Source organism: Labrus mixtus, chromosome 4 (assembly GCF_963584025.1).
Source record: "Labrus mixtus chromosome 4, fLabMix1.1, whole genome shotgun sequence".
In the NCBI taxonomy this organism is placed as follows: domain Eukaryota; kingdom Metazoa; phylum Chordata; class Actinopteri; order Labriformes; family Labridae; genus Labrus; species Labrus mixtus.
The window spans coordinates 15,968,781-15,988,944 of record NC_083615.1 but is presented as its reverse complement, the minus strand read 5'-3'; the positions used below and the strand labels follow the sequence as shown (position 1 = coordinate 15,988,944).

The following is a 20,164-nucleotide window of genomic DNA, read 5'->3' as shown; positions in this document are numbered from 1 at the left end:
AAACCTTATGTTTCTCACAGGAGCTTTAAAGCAACAATATGTAACTTTTGTTTACATATTCATAGGAGCTTCATGAAAAGTTAGGATGCAGGTCCGATACAGAGTTGGTTGTGTCAATATACGATGGGTGTTTTACGACAGTGCAATTGCACTAAGTGGCCTTTGGTTGGTGCCAAATCACAGCAAACCAAATTCCTCCAATATGTTGTTTTAAATAAAAATCTCCCCCTGCTTTTTCGAACTGTCTAACCTGCGACTCACTGAAACACTGCTTTGTGAATGTAAAGAAAAACACTATTTTAGTCTGCAAAGCTTGAGGTAGAAATCCAACCTGATGGCAAAAAACAAAAGAATAACAATTTCTGATTTCTCTCTGATGGTCTGGTATCAGTATCATTTTTAATTTGAGTCTGTTTAGTAACAAGTTAATAACTCCTTCCAGTACATTTGAACATTAAATATAACAGTATTGTTTGTAAATGTGACACTGCTGCATCAACAGCCTGACTTTGTGCATGTATATATTCTTGTTTTGGTGGCAGCGGACGTGCCACAGATGGTGTCATGGTCACGCAGGGCCCCAATGCCGACGCCTCAGTCACCAAGGATGTCGGAAAAAAACACACAGAAAAAAAAGGAGACATTCTTGGGTGCTGTGGAAAACATGCCTCTGAGGGCTCGCCTGATTTAGAATGGTTAGGTCAGACAATAGCTCATTTGTGGAGTCTTTATCCTGACAAAAGGCGCTACAGGCATTCATAAGAGCACATGGCCTATTGTGAATGGCTTAATGTTGAGTTCGTGCATACGAGGCCATTGTGTGGTCAAGACATGCCGTCCAGCTGCCCCGCACAACTTCCTCATTGAGTCCATTAAAGCTGTGCATGTTAACAGGCCGGATTATGATGGGGGGGCATAGGTATAGAGGGCGCAGCAGAGGAGTTATAAGACAACAAAACGTCAAACTACAGTAGTCTATGATGGTGATTTTCCATATTTGGTAAAAGAAAATGACAAACACAGGAAATTCCAGACAGATGCAGAAAAGTCAGGTAATTGATATGATTCCCCCCCCCCAACCCCCCAACCCCCCAGGACAAAGGAATCCACCCAATCTTTCATAGATTTATTGGACTAGTGGCTCCTCTTGAAATGTATTTGTGTATATTTGGTTCAATGGATGATATTTACAGCCGGTAAAAGGGGGGGGGAAAGATGGAGGAGGGGGTCAGGAGGAGAGGCTTTTTTTCCCTCTCTCATCACAGGACCTAAGGACGGCGATGTGTGCGCTCGTTCAGCCGGCTGCGTATAAAACTAAATTAGGAAGCGCAATTTATGGGAGCACTTAAGGAGGAAAATACAACCTGTAACTCCAAGATGCATCTGCGTAAGTCACCCATTTGTGTACTCGATGCACAATTTATACCCCCCTCACAGATAAACAGATGAGACGCAGAGACAGTGGGGGGGGGGGGAGGGGGGGGAGGGAGGGTGAGTAGGAAGGAGAAGAAGAAGATGAGAGGGATGAGAGAGAATGAGAGGGAGATGTTTTACCCTAGATGGCTCTCTGCCTGTCCCCGCGACCGAGTCGGGGATCAAGTGCTGTTTAGATTGGAGCGTGGATAAAAATTCCTCGCTGTCCGAACACCGACTCCTTCATCAAGTGGAGGAGAAGTGCGGGAGGCGGGCGGTTATGAAGGAGGGGAGGGAGAGGGAGGATGAATGGGGTGAGGAGAGAAAGAAAGGTAGATGAAAAGACAGGAGAGACAGTGAAGTGGGACAGACGACGACGACAACGGGGATGTTGAGATGAGGAGCGAGATGATGAAGAAGCTCGTTTCATCTTCGGTATGCACACACAGTATAATGAGCCTGAGTGGACGAATGAGAGAGATGATAGAAGAGTGAAGAAGTGCGGAAATAAGAACATTACAACTAAAGCGGAAAGAGGAGATGAAAAAAGAAGGAGAACACGAGAAAGTACTTAGAAAAGTCCAATTTCTGAACTATTATTGATACATAATGAATAGACACTTCTTTATTTCTATTAATTTAAGTTCTCATGAAACCGGAACAGATGTTCACGAGTTGGTGTTTTTAGAAATATAATTCTGCAGTTATTGTCGCCAATATACAGACTGTAAAATTTGTATTTATCTTAATTATTACCATGATTTACTACATTTATTTGTGCAGGGTTATGTTCAATATCAAACCTTAATGTTGCTGTAGTATCCTCCAAGCAGAGGGCCCAGGTTCAAAATCCGACCTGTGGCTCCTTCCTGACTCCTGAGTAAAATGACTACTAGGTGTAAATAAAGTTTAGGTTTACAGTTGTGTCGTATACAGTGGGGGTCCCCATGTAGGGAGACTTAGACCTCCAAGTTAACATGGAGGACACCAATGGTAGAAAAATGTCACCATCCTAATTCTCTTAAAAATCTTTAAAAAAGAAAAGACAGAAATAATGTGATGTGTCTGAGAGACAGAGACAGGAGACAGAGCGAGCAGTGAAAAGTGAATGATACACAGAAAGACAGTGAGGAGATCAGATGTGGATAAAGAAAACAGATTTGTAATAAATCAGCGTGGAGGCAGCAGTGAGCCGTTGAGTGTTTAGGGTAAACACACTTTTATCACCTTCTCCACGCCAACCTGCCAACAGACAGTGTTTCTGGTGTTTTACACGAGCCACCGGCAACTCACTGTGTGTGTGTGTGTGTGTGTGTGTGTGTGTGTGTGTGTGTGTGGCAGGCAAGCATCAACCCTCCCAAACACTCTGTGCCAACAACAACACAGCGTGCCGCGGGCTTCCTCTCACACTGAGGCTCTCTTTTTCATTCTTTCTGTCCTTTTATGCGCCGTGTTTAGAAAATATATTTATTATTAGAATAAAGAGGGAGTTTATTTAAAAGTGTTCTTAAGCCTTGTTCACATATGCACAAAACTCTTGAAACACTGCTGAAGCTTTTCGGGGGTGAGCTGCATGTGTGAACGCAAACAGCCAAGTTTTTCACTCAGACTTTATCCCCCGTTTCTCCTGTTTGCCCCATGGTGTTGTTTAGGCGCCTCAGTGAGCTGATGTGAGATCACAGCGGGATATAATCAGAAGAATTTCCATCTGAAGAGTGGGAAGAGGTGGTGACGTTTATTATGGGAGCGTCTGTGGCTCTGTTGGTAGAGTCGGTCGTCTCTTAACTGGAAGGTCGGGGGTTCGATCCCCAGCTCCATGCAGCAGCATGTCTGATGTGTCCTTGGGCAAGACCCTTAACCCCAAGTTGCTCCCACTGCTTCATCTGATCCATTCAGACTTTAGACTGGCACCAGGAGTAAACTGCTTGTAAGCACGTCTTTAGCATACCAATTTTCACCTCACATTCTGGTTGTTAATTGCAAGCAAAACAAAAGTGTTAACTACAAGTTGGACTTTTAGGGGAGGTTAAAAGCTTGAACTATTTCTTGGCTGGTCACTTCCTGGAGTTCTCCCCTGCTTAGCTCACAACCTCACGATGACTAAAGTGCTACTCACATCATTACACCCAACAAAGCTTCTGACTTCTCACCTTGTGTTTTCATGTAAAGCTGCTTGTATCTTTTATTTACTGTTAAAGAATTAGATATTTTCTTTTGCAGCTTCCCATTTTTGTGATTTGTTTTTTACAGTAAAAGTCTATCTCTAATTTCTTGCATTTTCTTTACAACTAATGAACAGGATGTTCCTAACCCTGCTTCTGCTTGCATCAAATCCTTCCTCTCTCTCACGTTTCTGTTCTCGTACGGATTAAACTTTATCGCAGTGGAAAAAGTTATAGTCCTGGTTAGATTTTTGAATCAGCAAAGAACTGATGAAATGTCTAAACGTGTCAAGAAAATGTCATCCCACCCTCGTTGAAACACCATAAATGTTGTGTCTTCTGTGTCGAGACCAGTTCGGTCTTCATTGTGGTCTTGTGGGCGTTTGTAGGATATATTATTCTGTGCTGGATTGCAGGAGAAAGTCTAAAGTTTGACCGTAATTTCAATACACAAAAGAACAATAACAGTTCTTGAGAAAGACTTTCCATTTGTGTTCTGACACGCCGTGGTTCCACATTCAGGAAGCCCGTCTGTTTGCTTTAAAGAAGGCTACTTAATTCACGTTTTATATTTGATGACATTTCAAAAGTAGCCCTATAATTCACTTGACAGTTGGGTGGAAACACAACGTCTCTCACACACACACACACACACACACACACACACACACACACACACACACACACACACACACACAGAGTCTCTCACACACACAATGTCGAGTGCCAAAGCTCAGGAACTCCTGAGTCTGCAGTCGGACGCCAAGGTAAAGAGAGAGAAACATTAATCTGAAAAATTAGTTAATGTTAGAAATAACAAAGGCCAGTGTTGGAGTGGGCGCCTGATGTTTGTGTAACACATCGAGGGCTGAGAAGATCGTTTCGTGCCCCAACTTTGCTACTGAACGTGTGTAAATGGAAGCTGACAGCTACACTTTGCACTTCCAAATTTATGTCAGTGGTGCGACTTCAGCTGCAGACCCCACAGCATCAGAGAGAGAGAGAGAGAGGGAAGGAGTGGAGAGAAAAGAAGAAAAGATTAAGGAGAACAGAAACTAACAGAAACAAAGGAAGAAGAAAGATATATGCACAAAGGGAAAAAAAAATAAGAGACGAGAAGAAGAAGAGGACAGATAAGATGAAAGTTACAGAAAGAGAGAGAGAGAGAGTTATAGAGTAAGAGAGAGAAATAGAGCGAGAGAGGCACAGAGAGAGCAGCTGTCCTAACAGCTGGCCAGCAGGATTGATGTCTCAGTGAAATAAAACTCAACATATGTCCAAACATGAGGAGACAGGCCAGCCAGGAGGAGGAAAGAGATACACACACACACACACTGATCTGAAGCACTTGAACATACATGCACGCCACACACACTGATTAAAGATCGTCGGTACACGGCCGAGACGTTTGATTGCACAGAGAGTTTACAGTACACACACACACACACACACACACACACACACACACACACACACACACACACACACACACACACACACACACACACACACACACACACTGAACGGCCTATCACTGCTCACTCAGTGTTGTAAAACCATTAAACTGCAGAGTGGTTAGCCTGGCTGCGTGTTAGCACGGTGTCCGTTTCACACACACTATTTTCATCTGTCAGATGACACCTCCACTCTCTTGTCGCAGAACATGGTCCTGAGAAAGCAGCCGGCCCTCCTGGCTAAAGGGGGGGGGGGGGGGATAGTAGCCCTGTGTAACCCTCTTCTCATACATGGGGGCACAGGCCCAGGTTCAAATCCAACCTGTTGCTCCTGTCATTTTTTTTTAAACCTCCTGCAGTATAAGTGGGCCTAATTCTTCCCTGGTAGGGCGAATACCAGGCCAAAAATGAGTCCCTCCGCGTAGTTTAAAGTACTGTGATATAAAAGTCTCCAGGAGGAGTCAGGTCCAAACCCTGCAGCCCTGAATCAGACAAAGTCGTGTGTTTCTATAGGTGCTAGAAAAGGTGCTAGATCTGTCACATCTGTCCCGTAGCTCGGACAGATGACGCGTCTTATTACTGGCTGGGAAACTGTCGCTCATTTTGAGAAGGAATGAAAGCGTGAACATTTTTCTGATATTTTCCTACAGCTCCACCTCAGCTCTTTGTGTGAGAGGTGGAGACGAATCAGCAGCAGATGAGCTTAAAAAGTGTTCATAAGCTTGGGCGTATAAGCGCTCACATGAGCAAGGTCACTTTGAATGTAATTAATTTTAAAATGTAAAGTAAAACATCCATTCAATGTTTAATGACAGCCTTTTCATATTTATGTCTTTTTGTCTCCTCGCATTTTTCAGGGTTTCATTTTTCTCCCTTTTGTGCATTAACGTGAACGTAAATGGTCGTTTCATGAAAAGAAATTACCTTCGTCTCTAAAAACCAAAGTTTTAAGTGTTTTTTTTTATTTTGACACAAAGAAAATCCATTTTGCGAATTGCTGTTTTGAGATTGGATGGACGGAAACTTTTAATTTAAGTGATAATGAAAAAAAAAAGCAAAATCAATCAAGATGGACGCACTTGAAAAGGTATCAGCTATCAAAATGCTTCATGACATTGTTAACTTTTTTAATTAAAGTTGTAGAAAATTAAAAACAAATATGGAAACTAAATACATTTTAAAGTCAGGGTGCAAAATGTCTTCTTTGTCAAACGCACGCTTCCAAAACACCAGTTCAAGACCCGAGCTTCTGGTTCCACTTTAGGCATGATATATGAAACCAAACGCGGCTTAGCACACACACACACACACACACACACACACACACACACACACACACACACACACACACACACACACACACACACACACACACACACACACACACACACACACGTACACACACGTACGTTCACACAGCGCAATGTGTGGTTCAGACACAATAGGGCCGTTGTTTTGGGTCGGGCCCTCAGGGGGGATAATGTGGGTGGACCCTACGCTTTAGGTCACAACGAGAGATGTGGGGGTGGGGGGGAGGTTCTGAGCCGAGGAGAAAACTGCTCAACATCTGACTGGAGAGGAGAAAAGAAGAAGCAAAGTGGGTCCAACATGGCCGTCTGAACCTCAGAGTTTGGGGGCCGAGATAGTGTGATGAACTTTTGAGCGCTATCACCATGCAGACTGTATGGACCTGAACTTTACAGAGTTCTGTGGGTAAAGTCCCCAACCCGAATCCATCTGTCCCACAGATCCAACATCCTCCCACCCACCCCAGAGCATCCCTCACTCACTTACTCACACGCACACTCACTCACACATGAAGGAAGAAAAAATATCAGTGACACTTATCCTCTTCTGTGTTGTGCTTATAGAGGAGGTATGTACACGGTCCAGTACAGGGGTTCTCAAGTGGTCTAGCCTCAGGACCGCACCAAACCCCCTTTAATGAGAAATCCTGACCCAAATTTTACAACATCTTTTTTAACCACTTAGACCGCAAACAAGTGAAACTACATAACTGATTTAGGATGAAATTGTGTGTGTGTGTGTGTGTGTGTGTGTGTGTGTGTGTGTGTGTGTGTGTGTGTGTGTGTGTGTGTGTGTGTGTGTGTCTGTGTGTATGTGTGCGTGTGCGTGTGTATGTATGTATGTGTGTGTCTGTGTGTGTGTGTGTGTGTGTGTGTGTGTGTGTGTGTGTGTCTGTGTGTGTGTGTGTGTGTGTGTATGTGTGCGTGTGCGTGTGTATGTATGTATGTGTGTGTCTGTGTGTGTGTGTGTGTGTGTGTGTGTGTATGTATGTGTGTGTCTGTGTGTGTGCGTGTGCGTGTGTGCGTGCGTGTGTGTGTGACAGTTGTCATCGGAGCAGATTAAAGATCACATCTTTGATGAGCCGTGTCAAACACTCCTCGGCTCCCCGCCTCGGCTGATTTTTTTCTCTTTTAATTACAGTTGAATCAGGTCGGTTTTCTCCCAGATGTTAAATTATCAGGTGAACAATTTGGCATCTCACTGAAACCCTAGTAAAAGCAAGAGGGCTTGATAAAAATCACTATTTAATCAGATTTTTTTGGACGACATTCAAGACTGTTCCGGCAAACCACACCGCTGGTGTATGCGCTCGCACCATATGCTGGCTGGCCCGCAGCCAAACGGAGCGGGAGAGGAGAAGGGCTACCAGGCAAACTCTATCTGTAGACAAGACCCACTGGCTGCGGCCGATCATTAGTAAAGAGATCCCTATCAATTACACAGGAAGAGATTGAAACCAACCACAAAAAGTCCGGAGGGAGTCGGCCTGTTGGCAGAGCCGAGCTGACCACAAAACACTCGGATATGAAAAAGCAGATTAAAAGATCAACATTTAAGTATGAAGTTTGTTTGGATCAAAAACAGATTTTCTACAAACACACGGTGCTGACCTGTTGCCCCAAATACAGTAGGTTAGAACCGTGTTTTATGCAGCAGTGTCCCAAATACTAATCCACACACACACACACACACACACACACACAAACAAAGCCTCCACCTGCACACAATCACAGCTCAAGCTGCCAATCCCATAGAGGAAGGCAAACATAGTGCCAGAGCCAAGAGCTTGTTAATTAGCCAATGAGCTTAACTCTCGGGCCCGACCCAACTCGCCTGTTAAGCTGTCATCACAACTACTTCCACCTGGGTGTATGAATACATAAGCCCTCTCTCTCACACACACACACACACTCACAATCACAAACAGGTCAGGCACACAGAGCTCAAAGTTCACTCCTGCACTAAAGCTTCATTTTCAGCTTTAGCCAAGAGATGATTTAACCTTCAAACTGCTTTACTGAGAGGCTTCAGCTGCTAACAGCTAATATGCTAACTGTGTCATTAGCTCCCTGGTATAAAATAAATCTCTCAGTGCATGTTTTTTATTTTTAGGTGGAGCATAGATGAAGTCTTGCAGCACAGGGCTCGGGCCTAAAATTCACACTAGAGTAGGATGCACACTGTTACACATCACTCGTACCCCCTCCCACTCATTAGACCCCTTCCAGATGAGGACATGCGCTCCACACAGTTTGATTGGGCCAGCAGAGACACTGAAAGAGACTTTCAGCGGTGTGAGAGAACAAAGTGAGGCCTGGCAGAATGTCTCTATTGTCAAAGAGGAGCAGGGTTTAGAGGAGGGCTTGGCCTCGCTCTGACCTCCTCCTCCAGCTGGATAAGACATTATATGGGTGATTAGGTGCCCAGATCTGGACTTGGCCTCAACTCAAGACACAGTGCAGACTCCTCCAGCACTGGACAGCACTAGCTTAAACACACGGTTACAAGAACATGGCTCATAAAAATGCTGCATGTGCAGGAGGTCACAAGACACTGTCGGTGTGCAGGATGCAGTCAATTAAGTGCAATATTCTTTTTATGCTTACTGTATATTGACTTTATATGGCATGTAATTTACTGTAAACTGTGTTTATTAAATACATTTAAGACTAGAAGGAGGCCTTCATATTTTAAAGCCTGTAAAACTTGCTTTAAAAAAACAGTTTTCCATTAAACAAATTCAAAACCAGATCAGCTGTTAGAATGTGAAAATAAATGCTTTTTCAGGACTGTGTTGGCCCAGTAAGATTAGACTGGATGTAGGATCTGCTGGTGATAAAGAGGGCTTCATAATTTTGACTGGAATCGTTTTTTTCCCCCCCTCTAGAAACCCATCTTTCATTATATGAAACTAATTGAGAAAACATGTTTACTTGGCCCATTCTGATGCCTTTCTTTATCATCCGACATGTTTTCCAGATGAAACAGGACACGGGGCAGACAAAAAGGGAAAAGAGCTCAGTGTTTTGCACCTAATTATGAGTTCAAGTTTCCGCAAAAATTAATCAATTGGAGACAGCCATGATGACTTGTGAAAAGAGAGCTGGGTTTGATGGATCCCAGAGATGCACCGTCACACCATGTGGCCACTGATGCCAGATTGGAAGCTGTGATGTTGCCCGTTTCCATATGATGGGAGGGGCAGTCGCTGGTGTTCACAAATCTTAAACAGTATCATTGGATGGAGTTTTGGGGAATCACTTGTTAAGCCTTGAAGAAGAAGAAGAAATCTGCTTTTGGCTTCAAAAAATTGTGAGTCCCGTTGTCCGTTTCTTTTTGCTTACAGTATAAAAAACTTTCCACTGAACAAAATAAAGACATTCCATTTTTTAAGGAGGTGATTTGTCTTTGTAATTGTACAAAGATTTGTGTAAAATGTCTTATTAGGAAAAAACTGACAAGAAAATGTATATAAAGTACTCATTGATGTTTAAAATAATATTGAACAATTTATCATATCATATCATGTCTTGTTGTGGTGTATCGTGTCATATCATGCCATATTGTATGGTATTGTATCATGTCATATTATATCTTATCAACTTATTGCCGTAGATTGAATCAACTGTCTTACATTAAAATCCAGAAAACATCTCTCAGTTGAATGCCACCTCAGAGGAAAGTGCAGCTGTCAAATATGGTCTGACAGCCTGTCAACACATTGCATGCTGGGAGATCATGAAAAAACATGAGCAAGAAACATCCCGTTGAATCTATGAAGCCTTGTTTCATCCAGTAAACCCGAGCATATTTGTTTATTTAATCCATGCTTATTTGACTAGAGACATATAGGCATGTACTGTAGCATGTAGACCGATGCCAGTCTTTACAGAAATCATAGCCTGCACTTGTTTGCAAAGCCTGTCTCTAGACGGACTTAAAATACATAAAACACCTGACAACACACCACAAACCATGAAGCACCAGATCATATATGAAAAAATGACTGAGCCCTCTTAAAAAGTGTTTCAGTTTGAGTTTAAAATGATGCCAATCTGGTCTGGATGCGATTTAAATTCTGCAGGTCAGAGGAAGCACACAGTGAACCCAGAACAGCTGTTTGAGTAAATGAGGATTTTACAAAAGAGCACCTCACAATACTTGGTAGATGTTCGTCGTGTTTCTGAGACTGAAACCACAGTTACTAAGATCCTGAGAAGCCTGATCATGTTGACATGAGATCAAGGTGAGGATTAGCAAATTAAAAAGACCATAAAAACTTTTTTTCCCACAACATGACAATGATGAGATCTTATCACCTTTTCTCACAGCTTTTGCTTGGATGTATTTTATCATAAGAGGCTTAAACAGTAGAAAAAGAACTTAGATGTAAACTGATCATAAAATGCATTGAATAGTTTTAAGCATGCAATGTTATCTGTCTCTGTTTAGTCTAAATATACGTTTGTTACCCTGCTCCTTTTTAAATGCCTCTCAAATGTGAGGTGGGAATCTTTCCAGCAACATGTGTGGTTTTTGTATTTTTTCAATGAGAAGAGGATCTCCAAAGACCTATTTGTAGTGTGGTTTGAGTGATATCAAATAAAAGAGTCACACAGGTGTCCGTTTTATAACCTCTCTGCAGCGGCACTGTGTGGCTGCAATCTAGCTCTCTCATTTGCAAGTGAAACACGTGAATTGTACAGTAATTCAAACGGGCTCCGGTGTAAGCGGGGATTAGAGGGATGTTAAGTGTTTGCCAGGCGCCAGAGCTGCTCTAGGCACATTAGATGGCTGACTAAGTTGGCAAGAGGGCACAGAGCCCACGCCAGGCCCCCGGTAACAGCGGCTCGTCCTCCGAGAGCCACAACAATACAGATAATGATAATTCAGTCATCAAAACGGAGGCAGCTTGATTGCACTCCCTCACTGGGTTTAATGTCCGTCAGGCAGCAGTCCAGGATGCTTTGGTTTCAGATAAATGTGTCCACTCCTGACTGCTTTTGTGCCGAGGGCTCAGGGAGACAAGGTGAAGTCAGATTCATGTCTGCTAATGAGACATCTATCAATGTTAAGAGACAGGTCACTGTTTGGGTCATTTCTCTGTTTATTGCAGCCTTTTCTTTCCCCACCTCGCTGTCTCTTTTTTAAGCTCTTAAATGACACAGAATGGAGAAATGCGGTTCATTTTTCCTCCTGATGTTCCCCTCATCCTGGCCTTGAATATTTCTTTAAGTAACCAACCGACCAGCTTAATAATTGCTAAGTGCTTTAACAGTATAGAGGAAGCCTTTTGTATGCAGCGGGCCTTTGTGTTTGAACCTTCGCACAATAAACTCAACATATAATGCAAAAATAAAAATGTCACGAAAATGGTGCGGCCTTCACCCTGTCCGCTCGCGTGCTGTAAAAGTCCGGGCAGGAAGGACGTGTTTGCAGCGACCAGCTGTGTGGTAAAACAGCGAGCTTTAAAAGCTGAGGCGGCAGTAAGGGGGGGTGGTAAAAAAAAAAAAAAGAAATGCCCCACATTGCAAAGCAAGGCCATTTCTATTCATTAGAACAGTCACAGGCACTTAGGGCTCCTGTGAGCGGCCGACAGCTAACAGCGTGCCGACAGGGGGTAAGCGCCGCACAAAGGCTAACAGCGTCATCAACAACACTTTAGCTAAGGACTACAGTACACAGAGGGGTCAGCTATGTTAGGCTAAGTGAGCGCTCAGCGGCTAATAGGGTCTGTACCATTTGATCATACGGGAGATGTAACCTGGCATAGCTCAGATGACTGAACTCTTTTCAGCGGGAGGCGGAGGACGAGGCAGGGACCACAATTCTCAGGCTTTAATGTGCTCGCCATTTGAGTGCCGATGATTAAATCTAATCATATACTGTAAGAGGAATGCGAACAAAACCGTGTGTCAGACTAAATGAACACAAGAGAGGAGTGAGGGGATAAAAACGACTTGCTGCGACCTGGAGAAGAAACCTGCGGAGCTCTCTGCAGCGCTGCATTTGAAATACAAAATGACGTCTCGTTACAAAAGAATCAGAAGATGAGCCCGTTTACCGGGATGTCCTTGCACTCCTGTCCCGCATTGCGTTCCTTAAGCAAAACCTAAAAAGTCTGACAGCTTTAAAATTTGGGATGCTTGCCATTACCAGTAAGCTTGAGATCATCACGCTGGCAAGGTTGTGTTTTGAAGAGGGATTCCAACAATGTGCCAAAACTGATTTTAAAAGGTTCCCGAAGTGAAAGGACAGAACAAAAAGAGAGAAACAGAAACAGAAACCCCATCATGTAACAGTGAAGGACACAACGTTTTTATGAAATTAAGCTTTATTCCAATAAATTAACAAATGAGACCAAAACAAAAAAGTGTGTAGAGATGAATCATTCGACGGTTTGAATGTGAGTGTTCGTTACTGAAGGAGACCTCACTTAACGAAGCATTCAGCCGTTTATTGATCACCTCGTCTCATTTTAACTCAACTCATTAGGGATGGAAAAGAAACAGCAGAGGCACTTGTCGATCTCCATACACAGGTTACATCAGGCTCTAAATGAACTGCGTGAGCACAGCACTGCATGAAAGACAGTTTTACAATGAATCTTCAAGGACCGCAGCGATTCACATGAGCGTTTACAAGGCCCAGAGAAAGAGTTATTATTCATGCTAACAGTGTAGGATTCATCGTGCCTGCTTATGTTGGTCCTCTCTTTGTCTCAGCTGCGTGTTTGCAGCGTGATCAATGCCACCAATCCTTGGGGAAAAAGCAGCTCCGCAAATTAGCAAAAGAAGAACTCAGCTCAATGGTAAGCTGTTTCTTTTTTTTTCTTTTCTCGTTTACGAGAAGGGGAAAATGTGCAAGATATCATTCAATAGGCATTACTGTGTGACGTATTTTTACAGAAGAACTGCAGTACGACTGATATATCTGAGTTCAATCCACCGCTGACCTGTTTGACTCCTCTTTGTAGACACTAAGCAGGACGGACTCTGTTGAAAAGTGTGTTTCTTCTTCTACTTTAATATATATTTTTACTGTCTTTACTGCCTCTTCAAACGTGCAGTATGTCAGTTCCGCCGTCACCTCTCAAAGAAATAATAAAAGATGGCGGTGAGGCTAGCGGGGAGTGATTCTCTCTGCTACTTCAACCCCCCACACCCGATGAAAACGAACTTGAAGAGAATATGTTTACCGACGAGGTGATGTATCCGAGTATAATTTACATGAAGTTTTTATCACAGCAGCTCAGTACAGCAGCTTTCAGTAGCAGCTCCCGCTTCCTTATGTAGCGGTCTTTGACGTAACATCTGGTGTTTCCTTGCCAACGATTAAACATGTCGTGTCTGTCATGGCCTGCCACAAAAGACACGGGGCTTTACAGCTAAAACATGAAGGATTTCTCATGCTTTGATAACTGTTGGAAATATATGAGGTAATGTAAGTACTTAACAAAAACAAAATATATATAACATAGGTTTAGTCCATTTTTTATTAATTTAGATACTTGAGTGTAAAAAGTCTACATATTGTATCTTTAATTCAATTACATGTATTGATTTGTTTATTTTTAAATATGAAGAAGAAAAAGACAAAAAGAAGGAAGAGAAGAAGAAAACAAATACACCTCAAATTGACTCTCTCTCAATCGTATCATTACTCCTCAGTTCTTGCTGCACAGAACGTTTTTTAAAAAGTCTCCTTCTGTAATATTTATCATCAAAAGAACTTCAAATTTTGATGAGTGCTTTATATATTATAACATTTTTTAATAGAGCAACAAGCAAAATACAGGACTGCAACAGTCGGCCATTTAAAACCCCACTTTCTCTCTCGAAGGAGTCACATGATCACAAAATAAATATTTGTTCATTAAAATTGAGGACAAAGTGAAGCAAAAAATATGTGTTACAGTACGATCGCTGAAAAATACAGTTTTATAAACTCCAAAGGGACTCGGAGAAAAGTAAATCAGGGATGATGATTTAAAGCAGCACAGTGAGAAACTGCAGAAAAGACTGGAAAAAAATGGATTTGAAATTCGAGCTTGGACGGAAAGGCGAAACAAACACGTGAGATGGAAAAAAAAATGAAAAAGAAGACACACTTAAAGTTGTCCCCGAGCATTTCTTTCCACTCACGCCCCCTTTGATTTGACAGGAGGATGTCACTTCTCACACACACACACACACACACACGCAGGTCTTTCCTTTCAATCAGTTTCCTTACAGTAGATAAGAGGCAAAGCTTCCTATCTTTCAACTAGAGACACTGTGTGCTGTCTTTGGCCTCTGGCTGTCCCATTCTGGCCCACTTCACACTTGACTGTATCAATAACAAAGTAAATGAGAGAGATCAAGCGCTCCTCTGATATCATCATGATTACTATGTGCACAGAACAGTAAAGAGGGGTGTTAGATGCTTTTAGATCTGGCTCGCTGTGGGCTGTGAAGGGGCAGGCCGAGGCATGCTGGGAGACCTTCCTGTGTTAGTGGTGCAGATCAGAGGAGTCGGAGGAGAAAGGGAAACCTGTGTTTTCACTGATTGATATTGTGATCTAACGAGCGAGGGATCCGTCGGTTGTAATTTTAGACGTTCAAAGATCCTCTGGAGAGGATGTGTTCAGAAAGGGCAAAACAAACTACATGTAAGGCAGCTCTGTCTTTAAGTGAAAGTGAGGGGGGAGAGGAGCGACAGCAGCAGCATCCTGTCCATCAAATGTGAAGGAATAAACTACGATCTGGAACAGTTTGAAGACGCCGCCTGTTACTGTGAAAGAATCAACTGTGTCCCACATGAATGGTTTTATGAGTTATTGTGGAGGTGAAATATTGATCTTTTTTTTTTTTTATTAGAGGTACATTATATCGTTTTCACGTCGGTCAGTTCTCCCTCAAAGATCCTCACACCTGTCAGCTCGGTCAGTGGCCGAGTGCTTTAAAATATGAGAAAGTAGTTTTCCCTTCACATCATTTGTGATGCCGTATTTTATCTTATTGTTTTCATGTACCAATGAAGTCAGTTTATGTAAGGTGAGGAGTGTTGAAGTTGCATAGTTGTGCATTCTTTCATAACATACATGAGGAGAATCCCTGCACGTAAGGACAATGACATGGGATAAAGATCGTCGTACTTTGGAGCCTAGGCAGGCTAAGATTTAGAAACATATTTCCTACAGTCAATTGTTACACTACTGTATCTATGCAAACCAGAGGTGTTATTTTAGTGTCATTTAATCTGAGTCAATGTTAACTGCGGCCTCAGTGTGTGAATGCATCTCTTTAATAAACAATGTCGGTAAGTTTAGGATTGATTCATCCTAGATTTCTTGTAACACACGACAGCATGTGATGACAGGACGAGCTGTGTTCTTGTGTCTCTGCTCTGTCATTGTTGAAGGTCCAACATCAGTTCAATAATGGATTTCAGCTGCACTCGGAACATTTTCAAACAGCTGCAGCAGTCATTTTAGCTGTGTGCGAGGACAAAGAGCTCTCCGAGAAACTACTGAACAATCCTTCTTTCTGAATCAGATACGGCCATCGGTCACTCTATTTTGTTTCCACTTCACAATAAGTTACTGTGTCCTCTGTTGGTCATATGCCTGCTTCAAAATGATTTTAAAGAGTGTGTTACATTTTTTTAAACCAATAGAAGTTTATTAAAAGGAGTCTTTCACAGCCATCTAAGATAAAGCTCCTCTAGAAATATAAACTGGGATTCAAAACAACAAAGAGTGTTTGTCTTGGAGCTTGTAAAATCACGGATTCAGAGACACAAGACACACATTAGGTTTCAGGACGTTCGCCTACCGTCTTGTTCTGTCTTGGTCAGCTCCACCAGTTTCTTCTGTTTCAGTGTGTCCACAACATCTGCCAGGCTTCCTTTGCGGCGCTCCGGCGTCCCGAAAGTGAGGCCGATCATTTGCTCCCTGGAACACTCCTCTGGCTTTGGTGGAGAGGTAGAGTTAGTCCGGTAGGAGTAGACAGAGCAGCCTTTACTGCTGTCAGTGTCCTGAAAAGAGGCAGAAAATGAAGGTGAGAAAGTGTTGAGAATATCAGCTGCTGGTTTGATTGGTAGCCGGTGTGTAGCCTTTGTAACAACCCAGAAGTGCCAGAAGCTGCAGTCCCCCGAGTGGCCACTTGAGGTGAATGCTGAAAAAGAGTCAATCTCCATTAAGCCCTATATTAAGAAGCTCGACTTTACAGCAGAATCAAACATGTTTATAACCTGAAACACAGCTGCTTTGAGTTATAGTTGGTTTCTGTTTGCTGTCTGCTATAAGTTCAACTTCAGCCTAAAGCATCAAAATGGCCCAAAAACAAATATTTTAAAAAGTTTTAAAAAGTTTAAACACACACCATTACGAACCAATCAACCAAAAAACCTTCTGTTATCACCAGCGTACCACCGGCTCCACGTTTAGAGTAACTTTGTTAAGTGCTGATTTAGTAGGAGGGTTAACTGGATTAATAAGGAATGCAAAGTGGATAACAGATGTCCCGGCCAGAAAATGTGAAGTTACTTAGCACACACATGTTTTTTTCCTCTCTTTAATACGACACATTTCAGATCAGTTCACATAGCTAGAGACTTCTGACTTGTTTATGACTCATGATAGAAATCTTTTTTCATGTAGTGCTGCATGTCCAGAGTGTCTCTGTCCCTCATGCTGTTTGCTCTGCAGGGTTATGAGTCAAGCGAGAGGCACAAGGATCTATCTTTACTGAGAAGATAAGCCCTTCAAGACGACCACATTGTCCCCACACAACAGACACTCCAGCACAGGTGTTCTAACACCGCGGCTATTTCTGGACGCTTTCTCCTCCCCTTACAGAGTGAGGGATCTCTGAGAACTTTAGAAGGCTTATGTTTCAAAGACAAGGGGCTTTGGCTAACAGCGGGATCTTAAGACGCCCTTGAAATGGCTCCAGGAGGCCCTGTTGTGCACTTTGTCTCTAAGCGGAAGATGCCTCCGTAATGAGGATTAGGAGATAGTGTGTCACTTGTGGATGGTTGAGGTGTTTTTTTTCCGGCTTCATATAATGCCGCTCAGGAGTTAAACAAGCAGTTTGGAGGCAGGAAGGCCTGATGGTGAGATCGTATTATGCACCAAAAGGTCACATATTCATCATTCAGGAGACCAATATGAGTCCATGACTGCCCCTGAGACGGAGCAAGTCGTCCTTGAGTAAGGCACCCACACTGATCAGGTCACTTGGAAGTCACCCTGGATGAGAAGGCAATGTACTTTAAAGTTTAACAAAATAATGAACTAAGCCTTTCAAAAGTGTGGGTCCTTTTAAAACAATCTACTCTGTACAAAAACAATTATTTCTTCATTAGTGGAACTGAAGTAAAGCAAGACAAATTAAGATGAATATCTGAAAACCGATTGAACAATGAACTCTAGACTTTTACCAAAACTATGCATTTAGGATTGTCTCTAAATACCCTGAAGCTGGTGACAAGATGAAAAGAAGAGGGGTGTGGTTTCACCTTATCAGTCCTTGGCTTGTCTATCTTTGGTAACATTTATTGTGGTATTCTTTGTGGTATCTTCATCATCCTGTGGCCAACCGTCTGCAGCTAACTATTAATACTTTTTCAATAAGTGGTTAAAAAAGTAGCTCAGCATTCTGTCTTTATCCATTCAGAAAATATGAGTCTCCTATGTGGTGGTTACGGTCAGGCATCGACTGTAAATAAACATGAACTAAGTCTCAGTGACGTCACCCATTGGTTACTGAAGGAGACTCTTGTAGCCCGTCGATGGTGGTTGCCATATTGGAAATCCTGTGTCAAACTATTAGGTCAGCCTATCAACAGGCAAAGAGCTGGAGCTAAGGCCTCCTGACAAACAGCTACATCGAGCCCCCCGTCGATCAGGCATTCATTTCTGCTGAATAAAACAGGCATTTTTGAACGGGTGTGTATGTGACTTCTGCAGTCAGCCTCGTGTGGACACTCGAGGAACTGCAGGTGTTTTGCACATGTGCACTGGCTTCATCTTTCTTTGTTTCACTGGCACTAAGTGAAACATAATGTTCAAATGTTGTTATTAAAATGTTCATTAGCTTCAAAGTTCTTGTTGTGGACTCAGAGTGATTAACTTAACTCAGTGTATGAAACCAAATAAAAACAATAAGACAACTGTATAATCACACAATCCTGAATATAAAAATTCAAGAAGGAAGGAAAAAGTTATATTTAGGATTATAAAGATGAATGAATAGGACTTTTGATGGGAAATGTCAAATGTGTTTGGCCACAACACTGATACCTGAGGAAACTTCACTCTCAGAACTTTTCCCTTTCCTCAGAGGGCAAAGTCAAACACGCCTCTTCCATTAGGGACCAACAGAACCTGAAGCCAAGTAACTAACACCTCAACACACACACACACACACACACACACACACACACACACACACACACACACACACACGCACATGAAAACAGGCTGCAGAGATGAGAAGAACCAGGGGCGACATGTCTCTAGAGGAGGACTCTCACTGGGCTGCCTACAGCACTGCCCGCAGCATACGCACCAGAGGAGTGTGTGTGTGTGTGTGTGTGTACATTCAATTGTGCACAACCATCATTATGCATGACAATTTGCACACCCTGTGTACTCCAGCATGTATTTCATGAGTGTTTTATGAGTGCTGTGCCCTGAGTGTGTACACTGTGTACACACATTTGTTTCATAGATTTGACTTATAGCTACATATCTTAAGATAAGATATGGTCAGAGCGTAATTCACGTCTCACCATCGCAGCAGCAGGCACCACATTCTCCCACTCAGCATCTGTCAGCTTCTCTCTGACCGGCTGCAGCTCGTCCAGGTGGGGTTGGTCATGTGCAGAGGGAGATGGGGTCTCCTTCAGCCCATCTCGCTTGTCGCTGGCCCAGGCCCCAATATCCTGACCCATCACTTCCTCTTCCTCAGACCGTGGGTGGAAGGGAGGCGTAGCTCGCATGGAAGACATCATTCTGTGTAGGAAGAGAGGGCGGGGACTTTTAGCTTTTGGCCACAGTTTGGCAGTCGGGAAATGTGAGGACAGGGGAGGAGAAAATGATCTCAATAAAAGGAGGAGAGGAGAGGAGAGGAGAAGAAAGGAGAGGAGAGGAGAGGAGAAACGGAGAAACGGAGAAACAGAGAAACGTTGTTGTTTTTCCCGTTTGGAATATGATGCCCACAACTTGTCATAAATCATGTTTATCACTCTGTTGCATCACTTTTTCTTTGAACAACACTTTGTTACCCCTTTGGGAACTGAGTTTATTAAAATGCAACCCTTCCGGGAATTTTCAAATAAGTTGCATGTGTTTTAAAAAGTGAGTTGATGCCACTTTTTTTAGATAATAAACAGGTGAGCTATTCTATCATTTTTTATAGCTTTAAATGTTTTCAATTCTAAAGTATAAAAATATAATAAATATAGGTATTTCTGCCACTCACTATAACAGCCTGTTGCTCTACTTTGGGTGTGTTAAGGGATTTAAAAAACCTTGTCCATCACTGACTGTGCACTTAAACCACAAAAGAAGCCGCCTCTGGTTTCAGAACCTGAATAGTTCAATCAGAACCACAAGCCTTATTTAAAATGAACACACATGAATGCTGAAGATACAGCTCACTGACCCACCAGCAGTTCACAATACATATCACAGTCCTGGTATTTATCACACACACACACACACACACACACACACACACACACACACACACACACACACACACACACACACACACACACACACACACACACACACACACACACACACACACACACACACACACACGATCATTAAGCACA

General features: G+C 42.7%; 1 protein-coding gene across 6 annotated transcripts in view; it reads right to left on the bottom strand.

The window, feature by feature from the left end:
• Window positions 1-20,164, bottom strand: part of LOC132972902 (transcription factor SOX-6-like) — a 124,316-nt gene that overhangs the window by 59,217 nt on the left and 44,935 nt on the right. For 5 of the 6 annotated variants that reach the window (XM_061036044.1, XM_061036043.1, XM_061036045.1 and 2 more), the window contains exons 3-4: window positions 19,115-19,337; window positions 16,153-16,354 (exon numbers count right to left, since the gene is read on the bottom strand). In XM_061036044.1, coding sequence (XP_060892027.1) covers window positions 16,153-16,354; window positions 19,115-19,336 — 424 coding nt within the window. In that variant the 5' untranslated portion in view covers window position 19,337. The remainder of the gene's footprint in view (window positions 1-16,152; window positions 16,355-19,114; window positions 19,338-20,164) is intronic. The other variant, XM_061036046.1, reaches the window with a different exon arrangement.